The following is an 18508-nucleotide window of genomic DNA, read 5'->3' as shown; positions in this document are numbered from 1 at the left end:
AGATAAAAATTATTTGTGCAAGTTTTATCTCAGTTATTCATATATGCATTTAGATTCAAAGAAGAACCATTAGAAGGAAATCCGCTGAAAGATTAACCAAGATTATCTCTGAATAGCGAGATTATACGTGATTTTTTCTTCTTATGCTCTTACGTATTACCTATGTATTTCCTTCAATGAAAATGAATCGCCTCTGAGATCAAAAGAGTGATCGTTTTTTGTGTTTATAATTGGAAAGTCAAAATAGAAGTAGCAAAACTAGAGTTATCCTTGGTCCGTTTCTGTTGCACAGGGGAGGGGCTTTTCGATGCAAAAAGCACACTCTTTTCTGAAAAGAATACACCTGGCGGGGGTAGCGGGGACGGGGGCAGGGACACTGGACGCTGGTCTCCCCCGCGGGTTCCCGGTAGCGCGTCCCGGGGTCCGCATCTGCCCCAGCTGCCTGCGGGGTTGAACAAGGCGCCCTGTCCCCTCCCTCCCGTGACCCTAATGCGGTTCTGTTACCTTTGCAGTACGGGGTGGACGTGATGGCCCGCGACGCGCACGGGAACACGGCGCTGGCCTACGCGCGGCAGGCCTCCAGCCAGGAGTGCACCGACGTCCTGCTGCAGTACGGCTGCCCCGACGAGCGCTTCGTGCTCATGGCCACCCCCAACCTGTCCAGGAAGAACAATAACCGGAACAACAGCGGCGGGAGGGTGCCCAGCATCATCTGAGGACCGGCGGTGCCCGCAGCCTCCCGCGCGCCCTCAGGGATCACGCCACGTGAGTCCCGTCGCGTCCCCTCACTCCTCCTGGTGGTCCCCAGCCAACCCCCCACGCCTCCACCCCACCCCCCTCACGCCAAGTGAAATCACAAAACCCGGATGGTCCTCAAGGGGCGAAGAGGAGGCCCGGAGGCTGCAGCATTGATTCCTTTGCATAAATTCCCCCGATCAACACACAGGAGCGACCGGCGGGCCTGGGTTCGTTGATGGTAGCACACGGTGCCGGACCCCGGTCCCTCCGGTGGCCGGGAGACAGAGCGTGGCACAAGGGACGGGACATGGGGGAGGGGAGGCGCGCAGCCAGGAGAAGGGGCAACACTCCTTAACTGGCGGTTCAGCACATCAGTACATTTCACCTCTACCAGACGGAACGCTTGGGTTTCATCTCTTCTCCGAGGAGCTTGACGGCATAAATCAGAAGCAAGAAGAGTTTGTCAGGTTTGAAGCCCCTATGATGGTATGTGTCAAATCAGTTGTAGCTAATCTGTCCAGGGAGAGCACCGGCTTCATTACACTCGTACAGCTGAGTTCTTCCGGCATTACCGCTGTTTAATAGAACATGATTAGTCATCACCGAGAAGGAAGCGTATTAGCCGAGGAGGTAGTTACACAGCACGCTCTGGCGATTGCCGCGATGTGACTGCAATGCTCTTAGAAGCATCGTATTATCCCAGACATGTTCTTGCAAGCCCTTGGAGCCCTCCTTTCTAAATTCACTGTCATAATTTAGTATCTGTTTAATTTTTCAGTCCAAAGAGAGGAAACCAGTTGCCGAGTGTTATTTGACTGCAGTCTCCTTGGCGCAAAAACAAAACGGAAGAGATAAATAAGGGTGACTTGGAAGTTCAAAAGGAAATCACGAATGCAGCTAACGACAGCATTTTGAGCACATTTAATGAACTAAGTAAATGCGTAAAAGGCTGCTTTTTTGCCCAAACCTGAGAGGTAGTCTGTGTCCTTTTGCCGAGGTGGGTGTCTTGGGTCTCAGTCACTCGGGGGCCACGTTGCCCAAGTCACACAGGCTTCTGTATTCTGTCTGTAGACGAGATGTGTTCAAAACCTATTTGAATAAAAGAAGCTCATAAATATGCAATGATTTCTCTACAGACAAGTGGCACCTCTGTTAATTCATAAATGGAACTGGATGTGAACTAATAATATGCAACTAGTTGAGATAAGAGGGTTACAGATCATCGTCCACGGGAAATATTCCCAGCAGTAAACACTTCCATTAATGTGATATACAGCTTCTAAAAAGGAGCATATCAGAGTAAGATGGTGGTACAATTTGCTTATTAAAATCAAGAAAGGGGGGGATAAAAGCATATTAGCGGGGGAAAGAGGCATGTCATTCCTTGTTACTGGAAAGCACGATTTAGATCTGACCCTACTTTTGCCCACCCAGAGGAACAGGCTGTGGCAACGCGGGGCGGGGGGGTGACTTTCCAAATCCCAGACCCGGGCGCTTTGCAGAGGTCCATCCTGACCACCGCTGCCAATTTGGGAGCACAGACTGACTCATGAAACGCCCTGAGACTTTTTTTTTTTTTTTTTTTTTTTTTGCCTGGTGGCCAGGCCCATCATTTTAGTACGTCACCCGATTTGCCGTCGTCACGGTTTCTGGCTGCTTCAGACTTCGGCCACCTTCAACGTGGTGGCCAAACATAGTAAACCAGCTCGTGACACCTTAGGTGAAAAAGAAAAGGGGGCAACTGTGCCTTGAGCCCTTGGGCAGTATGAGGGGGAGAGGGCGTCACCTTGAAGGACGGCATGGGACTGAGGTAGCACAGAAACATAGGGCCACGTTCACCCTGCCGCCTCCGGGGAAGTTCCTTGCTCCCATATATTAAACCTTCTATTTTGTAAGAGTGTTTCCCCTTCTTTCACTTTTTTAAAAAAAATTAAAGTAGGTGGGGAAAAGATAAAGCTTTACACAGTTTCTACCTGGGTCGGGGTTTCATGGGCATTTCTAACCTTGATGCAGCTCTGTGGAACTCGGCGTTTTCCCAGGATAACAGGTGCGGAAGCCTCCAGCCTGGAAGCCTTGACAACAGGTCCGTAATCCCTCCACCCGATTTTTAATTCTGTTTCATGGCTGTGTGGTTATTTTGAATGTGAATAGAGGAAAGAAGAAAGTCCTTCCTGTTTTTGAAGAACGCATCACTGTTCTAATCCAGCCACGCGCATTCGCCTCCCCGTTAGCATAGACGTTACGTAGTGAACACAGATAGAGTATAAACGAAATTCTTAAATTATTTCATTGTAGTTAATTCCCACTGTAGGAATGCTTTATCACAGTGAAGCCTTCTTTTGAAAAGAAACGGAATTCCTTGTAAGGCTTCTCTTTGGGATGTATATGGGTGTGTACAGATTATTATATGTGTTTATAATATAATATTTTCCCAGATGACTTCTTTTTTCACTTAGCCTTTCACGACCTGAATGCTAGACTGGTTTCTTCCCTTCCCTCCCTCCAGCGCTGGGACTTCATTGATTCCTCCTTAGAAAACTCGACCCCTCTCCTGCTATTTTTAGCGATATTGATCTGCTGCAGGGGGCAGCCTGCTTTCTCGAGCCCGAGTTTTGGCAACAGAGAAAAGGCGGTAGTGGGTTTCAAGGGTTTTCTTTTAAAATAAAGGTGACCGGCGGCTCGTCTGTTTGTATGTCAGTGTCAAACTAGAAGTCCTTTCTTTGCTGACAACGCTCTCATTCCCATCTTAAAGCCTTACTAACACCAAGGCCAGAGAAGCAAGGACCCAGGGCCAGTGTTAGAAATAACCAGTTGAGGAAGGGGGTCCAGTTTTCATAGTTTATTTCCATGTAAGTTCAGGGACATGACAAGGACACAGGAAGCCACCACTGCAGAATCCACGTAACCTTTTCTATTCAGAATTCAAATTTTTCCTTGACGAGAAACCCACTGGCTGGGGAAGGCATATGATAAGGCGGCCGCGTGTGAGGGCACCTGCACAGGTGAGCTGGGTGTATTGCAGACCTCTCTGGATTTCTCTTGTGGCCAAGAGAACCCTGCGGAGAAAGGAGCCTTGATTCTGACGGTGCGTGGGTGGACCTCGAGTACTGGGGTGGACAGACAGATGGTTTACCAAGCCAGGGTCCCGGGTTCCTTCCGTCTCCGGTCTTCCCAGTAGATGAGCAGTCGAGGGTGAGTGAGTGACGTTACTGCCATGAGTCTTTGGTCCCAGAAGCAGGTACAGTTTCCTGTCCCCCAGGAAGCCCGCCCTGTGTGGAATTATCCCAGAAAGCAGGTGAGGGCAGCGGGTGCAGGAGAGAGCAGCTCTTCCTGAATTACTCTGGCCTGGAATCCTTAAAGCAGCACCTTTCCTGCAGGGCCACGAGTCCAGGCTGCGGCCCTTGTAGCACCGGTGCAGGGCCGTGCACTTCTGCCCCCTCCTCGGAGGTTTCGTGCCGCCTGATGCGGTCCGCTTGGACCCAGCCTCGGCCTCCAGCATCAGCTCCGGGCCTCCCAGTTTGGTGCCACCTGAACACGTTCAGGCTCATTCCCCACATTTGCAAAGGAGCTGTCACTACTTCATTAGGGAACAATAGTCCAACAAGAAAGGCAGCCCTGGGGCCGAGCAGACCTGGGCTCACCTGGCCTTGCTGTCCCATCCAGCTGCCCAGGGTCCTTCCTCAGCTGTGGAACCCTGTGGCCTTGCAGGGTGTGGTGACGTTTGGACCGGTGTGGTAAATGCCGGCCCGATGCCCGCCAGCCCGGGAACCTGCCCCAGCCAGTGCCCTGGGGGGGCGGGGGCGGCCAGGCCCTCCCGTCGAGGCTCTGACCCTCCTCTGTCTCTGCTGAGCCCGCCGTCGCCGTCGTCGTCGTCGTCGTCGTCGTCCTCGTCGTCGGTGGGAGCGAGGCTCTCCGAGAACCCCTGCTTCTGGGCAGCCCCTCTCCCAGGGGTGAGCCCGCACTGCCCCCTCCCCGTCACTCACCGCCATGCGCCCACCAGCCTGAGTCTGAGTTTGATTTTCTAGGGGACGGAAGGGTGAGTGTCCCCTTCAGGCCCTTCACCCCCGCTGCTTCTGGCCAAGACCACCCTTCGCTCTCCCGCACCCTCTGCTGTGTCGTCGATCCCAAGGCCTCTGTCCTTCAGACGCCTCCTCTGGCACTGAGAGGCCGCTGGGCACACTCGTGTTTGGGGCCCGTTCGGTGTCCTTATCCTGCTTCCGCTTTAAAACCAGAGCTTCTTGCAGGCACTCTGTGCTGGCAGGGTGTGGCCTGAGGCTCCAGGGCCGCCTCCTCTCTCCCTCTGTCCCTCATTGAGCTGCTGTGGCTGGCCAGTGACCTTGTCCTGGGCCTGCCCTTGGTGGTACCATCCTCCCCCTTGGGAGTGGCCACTGGCTCCTGCCCAGCCCCCAGCCGAGCTGTGCTCACGGGTGACATGGGCCCCGGTGGCTCCAACCCCGCCAGTCCTTTCTCTTTGCATTTAGAGTGTTCTGGAAGGGGGGGTGGGGGGGGGAGCTCGGAAGCCTTGCCACAATGTAGGTCCTCAGTGAGTAAAGTAGGGTCAGGTCTCAAAAACTGCTCAGAAGACACAGATGATTGGAAAGCAAATCCGTCACCTCTGGACGAGCTGCTTCCACTCGCTCACATCCTCTGTCAGGTGCCCCGCAAGGCCATCGCGACTTTTCTGCAGCTCCCCTGGACCGTATTTATGTCCTTCAGGCAAACAAACTGAAGAGCCGTCAGGAAGGAACTCTGATAGAAACGTGCTGAAGATACACATCTTTCTTTCCCAGGAAATATAATTCATTTCTAACGGCCTCTTTACATGTGGGCTTCACACGCTGTGAAGTCGTGTCCTGGAGTGATTTTCAGCCCCATCCTTAACCAAAAAGCTAAATAAGGGCCTTTGGCATCGAGACTTGCATCTTTCTCTTTTAGCCGTGGTTTAGACATGTTTCTTTTTGGATTCCCCAAGCGGCTGAGGCAGGGTCTGCTTCTGCCCTGCTCTGTGCCCTACGCTGACAGGTCCTTTTTCATTCAAGTTTCTAAATCAGCTTTGCCTTTCAGTCAAGACATCAGATTCCTTCCAGTTATGCAGACGGGAGAAGCCGGGTGGGCTAATCCCTTGGGGTAGATGAAACACTGCTCAGACTTTCAGTTCCATCACTGCCAGGAAGTAGTCACTGGAACCCAAGGTGCTGTGACATCTGAGAGAGAAATGTTGCCACACAGGGTCAGCACCTCCACGTTGGACGTTCAACCACCTAAGACGTGATCATCCCCAAACCACAGATTTTCTCCCCCTTAGAAAAGTAATGCTGTCCTAAAACAGATGTTTTTTAAAAATATGAATAAATTCCCCATCTCATTTTGGATGTCTGCTGCTTTTTAAATATAGATTGACACTTTTTTCCAGTTGGCTTTTTCGGTCTGGGTCTGAGTTGAAATTAGAGGACATTTCATCAGCAGGGGATTCTGTAAAATGAAAAAGTCTGTTTTTAATCTGTGATTCTTTTTTTTAAAGCCCAGATTTTAGAAGTATTTGTTTCACCAGTGTAGCAAGCACCCTCGGCAAAGCAAGGGTGCGGTGACCATGAACTTGAAAACCCCTCCTTAAGGCATTTCACTTACGAGGTGTTGTTTTTGTTGTCAGCGTTCGGGGGTTTGCGCCTTTTTGGTGAAAGTGTCCTTATCTGAGACCCTCAAGCCATCCAGAAGAAGGCCTTCGGTGCCGGGGAGAGGGCAGGGTTGGGGCAGGCGTGCCCAGCAGAGACCCAAGGTGGCTCTAAAGGCTGCAGGTGTACGAGCATGAGCCTGCCCCATTAAAAGGACGGGATCGCGGGCTTCCAGCCACCGCGGGACACCCGGCTCCCAGCAGGCGCCGGCTGTGCGCAAGGAGAGGCAAGGTGGCTGCATGAGTGAGAGGTGGGCTTGAGGCTTGTCTTGTGTTGGGCCTGGCTGTGGCGTCTGTAGAGAAGGACTCCCGAGGGTCGTGATCAAGGCGTAAGAGAGGTCCTCACCTGTCCGAGTGCAATTAGGACTCATCTAGATTTCAGTGTCGGTGAGCGTTCCATGACCTTCAGCTTTTGAGATGCAGATGAAAGAAAGGAACCAAACAAGATGTGAGGGGACTGGGGAGGCTTTGGAATGGAGCAAACCCCCTTAACACACCCACGGTCGGGAACAGTCACCCCTCAATCAGATTATGCCCCTGTCTCCCTAGTGCCGGACGGCATCCACACCGGCCCGGAAGCTAATGTCTGAGCTGGTTCAAATACTCTTGTCATAAGGAGACTCTGCCCATCCCTTAGAAGCTCGTACTCAGAGCTGGCTCGTGGAAATTAAAGGTGTGTCAGGGGCTGGGTGAAGGACGTCCCGGGTCTCCCCACCCCTGTAACGACGCCTGTGTTAGAAACCCACAGTGCCTGGCTTCGTGCAGAGACCTTGGTGAGCAGCCCAGCTGGGGACACTGCACTCAGCTCTGCACCTGACTGAGCCGCCTGGGGAAAAGGTACATCCCGCTTGGGAGGACAGAGGCTGGACCCAGGGTGCCGTGAGCTGGGGACAAGCCAGGGAGTTAGCGCTTACTGCTCATGGGAGCCCAACACGCACCTCTCAGCCCCCCGGTCCCACCCACGGGGTCCCGGCAGTTTTCTCACCAGGACTATTACGAGTGCACTGGTGGGCTTGAGTGAGGGTCAGAGCTGTTCCGTGGTGGATAGGCGGGGGGTAGGTACCCTTACAAACTGCTCTGTGGCTGTTCACGCATCTTGGTCTTAGAAATAATGCCTTCTCCAAGCCTTCAAACGCAGCACGGTTTCTCTCCTCCGACTGAGTTTTTGTGTGTAAAATATATCAGATTCTTGGGGCTGCTGCCCCTGCCCTGGCTTGAGTTCCCGTGTGCTGGGGATGCCGTGTGCACTTGATCAGAGGCCGAGCCCCGGAAGGACCGGGCTGGCAGCCCAGGGAAGGGCTGGAATTCGGCCGCACCAGCCACAGGCATCGCCACGTGGGTCCGAGGGTGTGGCTTCCTGCCCCAGACAAGCCCCGCTCTCCTGTCCCTGACTCGGAACTGGGTTCTCATCTTGCCACTGGGTGTGTTTCTGAAAGGGAAGCCGAGCAGGTCAAAGGCGATGACGGAGGCATTTCTAGGAGGGACTAGGGAAGGCCGCGCCTCGCCACACTTTAGCACACTTCTCTGTTCTGTAAATAGCCATGTATAGAAGACGGAAGCGGAGCCTGGGGTTTATCCAGAGATGGGTTTTTTCCTTTTCTTTTTTTGGTTGTTTTTATATTACCTCATTCAGCAAGTTTGTTTCACAATGACTCAATGACGCTTTATTTATATTGTTTGTACTGTAATTAAAACCATTGACAGACATTTCCCTTGGCTTGTTATTTCCTACGATCTTGTTTTGATTAAATATGCCAGTTTGTGTTTTCCTGCCTTGGGATTTTTTTGTGTCAGCTGTACAGTATTCTAAGGGGACAAAAAAAAGAAGAAGAAAAATGTGTAAAGTAATGGAGAGAGGTGGCTATAGCGTAGAGGCCTCTTTCTAATAAAGAAATGGAAATACGTCTACGCCGCTTCCGTGGAGGTTTCTCTTGCGTTTTTTTTGGTGGGGAGGGGAGGGGAGGGCATTTTTGTCATGATGAATTGGGTTTCTATTCCCAGGTCAGTGCTTATGGAAGGGATTCTGCTACTAGGCCCGGGCAGCCCCACGCATGAGCACGCTGGCCCAAGGTGCTACAGTCATGGCAAGAAGGAAAAAACAGGGAGCAGCTCTTCTGACCTATTTACAAGAAATTCCAAGAGGCCCTGGTTCCTCCAGCCAGGGATCGCCTGGGCCCGGAAGTTCTGATACATCAGATGCTTCAGCTGTATCTTTGCACTGGACCCACAGTGCCCCAGATATGTGATAAGGACTCAGCGGTGGCTAGAAAATAAACCCATTCCAGGACGGTGTTATTACTAATATTAAAATGTTCTCATGCAAAATAACATTCTGTCTTTATCCCCCAATTCAGAAAAGTATAAAGAAGGTAAGACTCACCCAAAATGCCACCACCCGGACGTCACCACAGTTAGTGATTGGAGCACCGTCCAGACTCTTCTCTCTACAGACAGACGGATGGCTTTCCAACCCCCCAGGCTTCCATGTCAGTAAAGATAGAGCCGCGTGATCACAGGACAGGTAGTATTTACAGTTTCTGCTGGGATTTCCCCGTGGCGTGGGGCGCCTACAGCGCCACAGAGTGTCTGGTGAATTGCGCAACACAGAAGGGAGCGAGCCACCCAGCCACGCAGTCACATGACCCCCAGCAGGCCAAATTCAAACCATGACAAAGGTGGCCTGTCTTCTAGTAAATAAGCCAAAAAAGGACCAAGAACATTGCTTTTTGGAGGAATCAGCTGCATTCACGTGCATATTGGTTATCTATTTGGTAAGAGATTTACAAAACAGTTCTTTTAAGTAAGGGATGACACCTAGAGGTAGGCAGGCCAGGGCTGCATGGACAGTTCCAGAAGGCCATCTGGGCCCAGCCTCCTCCCGGCCACCTGGTCAACCATCACCTCCTGGCCCCCACAGAGGGCTGTTCCACATCCAGCGTCTGCCTTCCAGGTGGGGAGAAGGGAAGGTGCAGCAGACACGGCCCTTTTATTTGGCGTCCTCAAAGCCCCGCTCGTGACCACTGCCACACAGCCGGCCAGACCAGGTGGCGTCATTCAGGGCTGCAAGGGGGGCTCAGTGGGGCAGGGTCTGGTGGTAAGGAAGCGCGGGGAGCAGGTGTTGAGTGGGCAGCCGTCGGTCTCTGCCCCTCCGCCCGTAAGTTTCCCCAACATCCAAACACACCCTTCTGTCAACACCCAGACTCCCCAGAGAGCTGCCCGGTAGGCGGGTTGGCCCGGCCTCACCCCTGCTCAGCGGCTCCTGGCCTGGCCTGGCCTGTACCCCGTCCTGACCGCCCCCACCTTCCCTCCAGTGCTCTTGAGTCAGCCTCGGAGCGTCCATCTCCCTCCTGGGAGATCACAGCTTCTCCGCCTCCGGGGTGGGGAACTGAATCACCCACCTTTCCAGGCCACGGAAAGTCCTGCGGCCTCAGTGAGGTAACAAGTGAGACTGACTGCCTAGGTTTTACAACCAGGATTTTTACGTGCTCGTATGCAGCGCTGGCCAGGCTACAGTGGGACTGTCCCTAACACGCTGTTGGTGGGAACGAAGTCACACAGCAGTTCTGCACAGCGATACGGAGTTGTGTTGAAAGACTGAAAATGTTCCCTCTGGCCCAGGAATCCAGGGCCTAGACGAGGCTTCATCACAGTGGGGGGCTCCATAAATGTGTTAATTACATGAATAAATTCAATGTCTAGGAATCTGGCCAAGGAGTAATGTGAGCACTTCGACATTTGCGTGAAAGATGTTCGTGGCTACAGTTTCTATAATAACAAAACACGGGGAACAAACACAAAGTCTAAGGGTTTTTATTGAAGTATAGTTGATTTACGATATTGCGTTAGTTTTAGGTGTACAGCAAAGTCTACATACATTCTTTCTGATAGTTCTTCTCCATTATGGTTTATTACAAGATATTGAATACTGTTGCCATGCTGTACCATAGGACCGTGTTGATTACCTATTTTGTATATGGTAGTGTGCGTTCTGTTAACCCCATACTCCCAGTTCATCCCTCTCCCCTGCACCATTTTCTTTGGGGGGTTCTGCTTTTCGGGAAACCAAGCCTGGTTGTCACTCCAAGCGGGCTGAAGAGGGAAGGGTCCAGAGGGAGGCCCGCAGCTGGGCGCTCAGCGCCTCGCCCCTTCCGCCAGGCAGTCGGGTCCCCCCAGAGGTCCCCAGGCACTTCGGTGGAGCCTCAGCCTGGCCCGTGGCCCCGGGCCAGGGTCGGTCATTGATGTGCGGAGCTTTCTGGCCCCCCGCCCCGCAGGTCCCAGCGCGCTCGTGCAGGGACGACCAGAAGCCCGCGTGGAGCGCCACCGCCCCACCAGCCCTAGCACATTCCCGAAGCCGCTAAGCCACGATTTATCACCATCGAGTCCCGTAAGGAGCCTAATTGGCCCATAAACGCAGTCCGATAACCGCACCTGACACCCAGAGACACTGCAGGCAATTAGCACTTATTTATTTGCATGTGGTATTGACCAAGCTCTGCTCTGGCCTCAAGGTCTGTCTGTGCTCCAAGCTGGAGAGAAAGAACCTGGTTTACTGCACTGTGGAGGGTACATGACCCACACATACACACAACACACACATAGCATGACACACAACACACACAACACATATACATCACACACCACACAAACCACACGTGCACACACACCACACTACACACATACACACAACACACACATATGCATGACACACGCACATATACATAACACACCACACATACCACACGTGCACACACACCACACTACACGCACACATATGCATGACACACAACACACACAACACATACACATAACACACCACACACACCACACGCGCACACACACCACACTACACACATACACACACCACACACATATGCATGACACAACACACACAACACATATACATCACACACCACACACACACCACACGTGCACACACCACACTACACGCATACACACACCACACATATGCATGACACACAACACACACACATATACGTAACACACCACACACACATACCGCATGTGCACACACACCACACACACTACACACATACACCACACACATACATGACACAACACACACACCCCACACACAATACACGTACTACACATGCACCACACACAGCACACATGCGCATGCACACACACACACACACACCCCGTGAACAGGAATGGTGAGAACTTTGGCATTGCACTGCTCCTGGCTGAGGATCCAGTGATCATTTGTGTGCAGCGTCCTCTCTTGCTAAATGCTCAACAGATCAGGCACCCCAGTGGCTGCCCACTCCTGTGCCATCTGTCCAGGTGACTCTGCACCAGGCAGGCTGGGGAGGGGCTGGGAGGACAGAGTAGCCCAGGCCCTGTGCCCTGGTTGTGTGGACTTGCGAAATGCACGGCAGTTTGGTCACTGTGGCTCCATCGCGTTCGTCTTGGCTTTGCCAAACCACACTCGGGGAAATGACTTCCTCGAGCAGCAGGTGCTGGCCTGGATGCCGAGTTCCCAGAGAGCTTGGCCGCAGCTTCTCCCAGTGCCTGAGCTGTTTGGTATGAAAATGAAATATTGCCTTTTAGCAACAAACTGTCATGCTCATTGCCAAAGCAGTGTATTGGATTAAGACGTGGGCTGTACACTCAGACAGCCTGGGCTTCCTAGATCCTCTTGTTACCAAGTCCAAGCTCTTACTGCTCGCCACACGACAGGCCAGTAAATCGAGAGATGAGTTGCTGGGGCAAGGAACAGGGACTTTATTCGGAAAGCTGGCAGACCGAGAAGACGGTGGACTCGTGTCCCAAAGAACCGTCTTTCCTGAGTTAGAATTCAGGCTTCTTTTACACTAAAGGGGAGGGAGTAAAGTCAAACATCTCCTGGTTCCAGTCAGACTCTGGAGGGGATGTGTTCATTTCCTCCTTCCTGTGGTCATTCACAGGTGGGCCTGGTCAGGATGTTTCCTGTGAGCTAAACAAAGGCATTTTAGCTTAATGCTCATTACCTGGGAGGCAGGGTTCCCAGAGATGGGCCATTATGTATCATTCAAGCTTCTAGGCAACATCCCTGTAGTGATGAACTTGTAATAGAGGGAATTCCCTGGTGGTCCAGTGGTTAGGACTCAGCACTTTCACTGCCGGGGCCCAGGTTCGATCTCTGGTTGGGGAGCTAAGATCCCGCTAGCTGTGCGGCGTGGCCGAAAAAAAAAAAAAAAACCTTGTAATAGAATACAAAAGTTCTTCCCTATGACAGTCTGAATGCTCATCTGTATAAGGGGTGTAATGGTAATACTCACACTGGAGGGTTGTGAAGGCTAAAGTTAGTACATTTCTTAGAACAGTGTTTAGTGAGTGCACAGTAAGGATTAAAAATCATCACCATCATTAAGGTCACAGAAAATCTGGAACATCAAATTAAGCAACACCATACAAATATTAAAATCCCCCCTAATCCACATGCAAGCAGGAAACATTTTGCAGGAGATGAGAAGACGTTTATAACGCAGAGTGAGAGTTTGCAAAAAGCAAGTAATCAGTGTGTATACCATGAGTTCTATTTTGGCTGGGAAAAAGTACATAGAATTACATATATGTATATATGTATAGAAACGCTCCAAAAGATGGTGCAGCGGATCTTAACAAGAGTTCTCTCTCAGATTATTCATGATTTTAACTTGTTCTCTGCTTATTTGAATTTTCTGATTCATCTGAACATTTATTACTACTATAACTTTTTAAAATAAGGAAAGAAAGTGAAATAAACAACTACCAACACCTCAGAGATGGGCACTCTTCGCATTTGAATGCGTGTCCTTTCAGCCTTCTAAAGAATACAGATGTACTTTTCTTTTAAAAAATAAAATAACATCCTTCAAACCTTTGCAGCCGCTCTTCCCTGCAGATGTTTGTTTAGAAATTTTTCAAGCCTACAGAAAAGTTGAGGAAATATTTCATTGAACATCAGAGATACCTCATTTGTATTCGCCAATTGTTAACATTTTAACACATTGGTGATTTCTATATAGATGATAGACAGATAATAGGTTAGATAGATAGATATAAGATAGATGATTAGAGATTAGAAAGATGATAGATGGTAGATAGATAGATGATAGATAAATAGACAGGTAATAGAAAGATGGTAATGTACACACACACGATGCTGAACCACTTGAAAGTAAATTACCAACATCATGATTTTTCACCCTTAAATAAATAAGCACAAGGACTTTCTCTGTCGTAACTACAAGACCATTATCACTCCCAAGATAGTTACCATTGATATGATATAATATGCAGCCCATATTCAAATCTCCTCAATTGTCCCAATAATGTCTATAGCTGATTCTCCTCTCATCCAAGATCCAATCAATAATCACTCGGCGCCCTGAGCATGAACAACTTTTCATGTCAAAAAAAAAAAAAATAGCTCATATGATTTAAACATTCACTCAGGAATGTGGCCGCCTGGTCCCCAGCACTCTACCGATATGGTGCTAACATTTTCTTTTCCAATGCGAAAGGCAAAAAACTAGGATCTCTTAGTCTACCTGCATTTTAACACTATTGGGGTGGAAATGTTTTGCTTAATAACAATCTGTATTTTGTTGCTGTTACCCTTGCATATACTTTGCTCCCTTTTCTTTCTGAGCATTTGCATTTTTCTTAATGATGTGTAAACTTAGAGGATATTAACCCTTTATATAGCACATTTATAAAATTTTTTCTCATTGTTTCATTTCCTTTCCAATTTTATGATTTTTTTCATGTACAGAATTTTAAGATTTATATCCTCAAATAGTCTTTACTTTTATGATTCTTGCCCGTTGTGTGACGCTTAGAAAGTCCTTCCTCACCCAAATTACACAAAACTCAATTTCTCTTCTAGTACACTTCTATTATTTCACGGTACTTTATTTAAACCTTTCATCCATCTTCAATTTGTGAAAATTTTATTTCTTCCAAATGGCTAGCTAATCGTACCAATTCCATGTATGAAACAATAGGATGGAAGTCCTTTTTAACATATGATGCATAAATTATGGAATATCCATATAATAGAATAATAGTAGCCATTAAAAAGAATAGAGTAGACCTGTATGTACTGATGGGGGAAGATGTCCATGATATACTGTTAACAAAAAGTCAAGTTGCAGATCAGTGCATAGACACGTAGCAAGTGACCCCCAAACCAAAGGTCCCATGTGTGTATGTGTTTGTACACACACACACACACACACACACACACACACACACACACACACAGAGCATACTCTGTTGTCCCTCTTGGTCTCTGCTGGCCCCTCCTCCTTTTTTGACTCCCAAATGGTAGATGTCCCAGGACTTGGTCTTTAGACTATTCTTTATCATGAGACCTTCCTGAATGATCTCATCGAGGCCCAGAGCTTTCAATATTTGCCCTTGAGTTCCAAATTTATATCTCTAGCCTTGTCTCTGCCCTGAGTTCTAGACTCCTATATCCACCACGAAGTAGGTATTTGGATGTTGTATAGTTACAAATTATTTTGGCTATAGATAATGGAATACTCAAGTAACAGAGGCTTAAGCATTAAAGATGCTTAATTGTATCACATAACAAAATATTTAGAGGCAGACGGTCCAGGTCTGGCACTGTGGCTCAGCAGTGTTAATTTTTGTAATTCAGGTTCTTTCATGCTTCTCCACTTCGTTAGCAAGCCACCTCACAGTCAAAAGGTGGCTGCCATAGCTCCAGATATTGCATTCATGTCCATGGGATAAAGGGGTGGCACTGGCCACATCTATCTTTTTTATCAAGAAAGCAAAGGTATTCCAAGATTTTCCACCATTTTCCAGCAATTTTTCCCTTTGTGACTAACTCATTGGCCAGAACTTGGTCATATGAAGCAAGTATCTATCCTTTCCAGCCTCTGTCCTGTGGGTAGAAAAGAACAAAAGGAGGCTGGGAATAGGTGTTGGGGTAGCCAATCAATAGTTCCTCTGATATCTAATAGTCATCTCAAGCGCATCGTTTCCAAAACAGAAATTAATGTTTCCCCCCCAATACAACCCTCCCAAAGAAGCCCCATCTTCGTAAATACCATCTCGCCCTTGCCAGGTGCTTGCCCAGATGTGCAGGAGTCATCCAGGACTTCTGTCCCTTCCGATCACCCATCATCTCCAAAGATACCTCCCAGAGCTGACCACGTGTCACTCCCTGCAGCACAGCCACCCAGATCCAGGCGCCGGATGCCTCCAATACCAGGCTGTTTCCCTGCTTCTTCTGCTGCCCCATTTGTTTAACGTCCACCTGGAAGCCAGAGTGACCCTTTTAAAGTGTAAGTCAGCTCCTGAAACACCTGTGCTCTCCACACTGATGGCTTCCCAGCATCCCTAGAATAAATTCAAGATGCTTACCTTGTCTTGCAAAGGTCCCATGAGATCTTGCCCACCACCACCCTGACGGCTCCTGCACGAGCTCCCCGTCCCACAGGTACACTGGCCTTGCTCGTTCCTGAGCTTTGCCAATAGATCCATTCCCATGTTTGCACTTGCCGTTCCCTCACCCACTCCACTCTGTTCCTCATCCTGCCTTTCACGTGCGTCCTCTCTCCTTCCTTAGGTCTCTGCTCGGAGCTCAGGTCCACTGACCACCCCACCTGAAACGGCCCCACCACTCTCTCCCCACTTATCCTACTTTATTGGTTTTCATGGCACGTACCCCGATTGAAATTACACCACATGTTCATTGTTACCTGCTGAAGTGTGCACCGCCCACGGGAACACAAGTCCCCGGAGGGGCAGGCCCTATGCATGTCTCATCGACCGCTTTTCCCAGCACCTAAAACAATGCCTCGCGTACAGTAAGTGCTTATAATGTATCGAATAAACGCATTGGACCTCTCCGCATTGCTCAGGGAGTCCATTAACTGTAACTAGTCTACCCCACCCAGCCTGGAGCTCACGACACTGAGTTGCCCGGATGAGCAGCTAGACAGGCCCCCAGTGCCTGACTTCAGCATGGCTGGGGGAGGGACAAATACACGCCATTTTCCTTTATTTATGTCGATCACTCGCTCCCACCTACAGCTCCCGCTGGATTCACTGGGAGCTTGTGAAGACTACAATGCTGACCTCATCTCCAAAGGTTCCAATTTCATGGTTGGCAGTGGGTCCCAGGCACCACCCACGGTTCACAGCTAATACGGTGTGTCAGCGAGAGCCAGGTTGGGGTCCGGTAGCCCTCGTGGGCGTACCGTGTTGGGGAGATTTCAGACGGCGCCAGAAAGGGAAAACCACGAATGGCAGTGGTGGTTCCAACAAGACAGAAGTTTAGACTCACGTTCCGTTATGGATCATATAAAATTTGGGAGTCCTGCCATGGAGGGTCGAGTCTTCAGGGACCCAAGTCCTCTGAGCCCAGCACTTGACCACCGCTAGGTGAGACCCTCCTTCGTGTGGCCCCAGGCGGCGTCTGCATGCAGACTGGAGAAGAGAGGCAGAGGCGATAAAGGGCACTGGCCCGGAAGGTTTGCATTTCATTCTCCAGCCAGAAGCCCATCACGTGGCCACGTCCAACTGCAAGGGAGGCCGGGTGTGCAGTCTCACTCTGGATGGCGTTGTCCCAGCAGAACACATGTTCTTGAAGGGCAGACACCGGGCGGCAGTTCCAGTCTCCCTCACAGAGATGTCCTTCCCCCGGACTCAGGCAGCATATCTGGTACCACCAGGCTCTGAGCGAGCCACATCCCAGAGCCCAGATCCAGAGCAGAACACGGCCCATCTGTCCCTCATTCATTCAGTGAAACTCAGAGGCGTCATGGCATGCCAAGAAGGAAAACCTTAGACCCTTCCTTGCTCCCACCTACCCCGACCCCATCACCCGTCCCCCCGACTTTCCTCCCCTGCATGACAGCTGTGCATGCACGTGAAGTCCTCCTCATTGGACCCCCAGCTCTGCTGAAGGCAGCCGCCGTGCCCTCCCCCCTAATCTCCCGCTCTGCCCAGCAGCCCCCGGGCATTGGTCCTTGGCATCCTAAGGGGGCGGGGGGCGGGCTCCTTGGCTTTCAGATTTATTCCCTGCTGAGCCCCATGGAGCTGGCTCCTGGCATGTGGCCTTGGCTGGCACCCTCAGAAGACCCGGGCCTGTCTAGCCCACATGTCTGCCCTGGGCTTCCAGAGTTGACAGGGACAGCCATGCAGGAGTGCCGATGTCAGGCCTGGGCCCCCTGGTGACAGAGGCATACTAGTTCAGCCCTGAGGTTGGGGCCTCTGCCCACCACTCCAGCCACCCTTTCAGCTCAGTCCAAACAAAAAGCACCGAGAGGCACTGTCTGCCCCTACAGAGGGGGCACTGGGGATGCCCGCCCTCCTGTGCCTGGTCTCCTGGTCAAAGGCCTCAGTAGAGGCCAGCCTGGAACAGGTTCTGAAGGACTCACGAGTCTGGCAAACAGTCGTGCCGGCCACCCTGAGTCAGGACGGGCTGCTACACCAAGGACGCGGAATCCAGAGATGGGGATGGATTCCACAAAGCTGCTGGCAGCCCCTGAGACCCCTCCTGCTCCAAGATGCCGAGCGTCCACGTCTTCCTCCATCTCAGTCGCACCAGGTGGTTGTCTTTGCTGAATGCGTTTGCAAGTCTGTAGCTCTGGGCAAGAGGGAAGGTACCCAGTGCTCAGGGAAGGAGCTGATTGGTTTATTATTAGGCATTAATACCAAAAGAGGGTTAGTTCGCAACCACTCAGCAGGTGTCTGCAATGGACGAGCAGGCAGGGCTGCGCCAGGCTGCCCAAGGTCCTCTGAGGGCGGCTTAGGAAACGTGTGCTTGCAGAGAACAACATTGTTCCAGGAGAGGCCTGCAAACGCCTGGAATGTCCAGCAGTGGGGAGCTGGTTAGAGAGACTGTGGAGCAGCTGACCACAAGATCCAGACCCTTCCATGTGTTCTGATTATGGAAAACTGGCCACAATACATTAAGTGAAAAAATACAAGGTGCAGAACGATGTGATTCTGCATATGATTCCATCCTGTTTATCCATTTATATACACTGATGCGCACATAAAAACAACTTCTGGAAGGGAACACAAAAAACTGGGACCCCTGTTGGGCATAGGGAAGTGCATCACCATTCCCCG

At 50.6% G+C, this 18508-nt stretch overlaps 1 protein-coding gene across 15 annotated transcripts in view; it reads left to right on the top strand.

Moving 5' to 3' along the window:
• The window catches only part of AGAP1 (ArfGAP with GTPase domain, ankyrin repeat and PH domain 1), a 559516-nt gene extending 551199 nt beyond the window's left edge, over nt 1–8317 (top strand). For 8 of the 15 annotated variants that reach the window (XM_067740138.1, XM_067740144.1, XM_067740143.1 and 5 more), the window contains one exon: nt 513–8317. In XM_067740138.1, the coding sequence (XP_067596239.1) occupies nt 513–716 (204 nt within the window). In that variant the 3' untranslated portion in view covers nt 717–8317. The remainder of the gene's footprint in view (nt 1–512) is intronic. The other 7 variants (XM_067740151.1, XM_067740149.1, XM_067740147.1 and 4 more) reach the window with 1 other exon arrangement.
• Nucleotides 8318–18508: the final 10191 nt, after the last annotated feature.

This window comes from Pseudorca crassidens, chromosome 6 (genome assembly GCF_039906515.1).
Source record: "Pseudorca crassidens isolate mPseCra1 chromosome 6, mPseCra1.hap1, whole genome shotgun sequence".
NCBI lineage: Eukaryota > Metazoa > Chordata > Mammalia > Artiodactyla > Delphinidae > Pseudorca > Pseudorca crassidens.
This window is presented reverse-complemented; position numbering and strand designations above follow the sequence as displayed.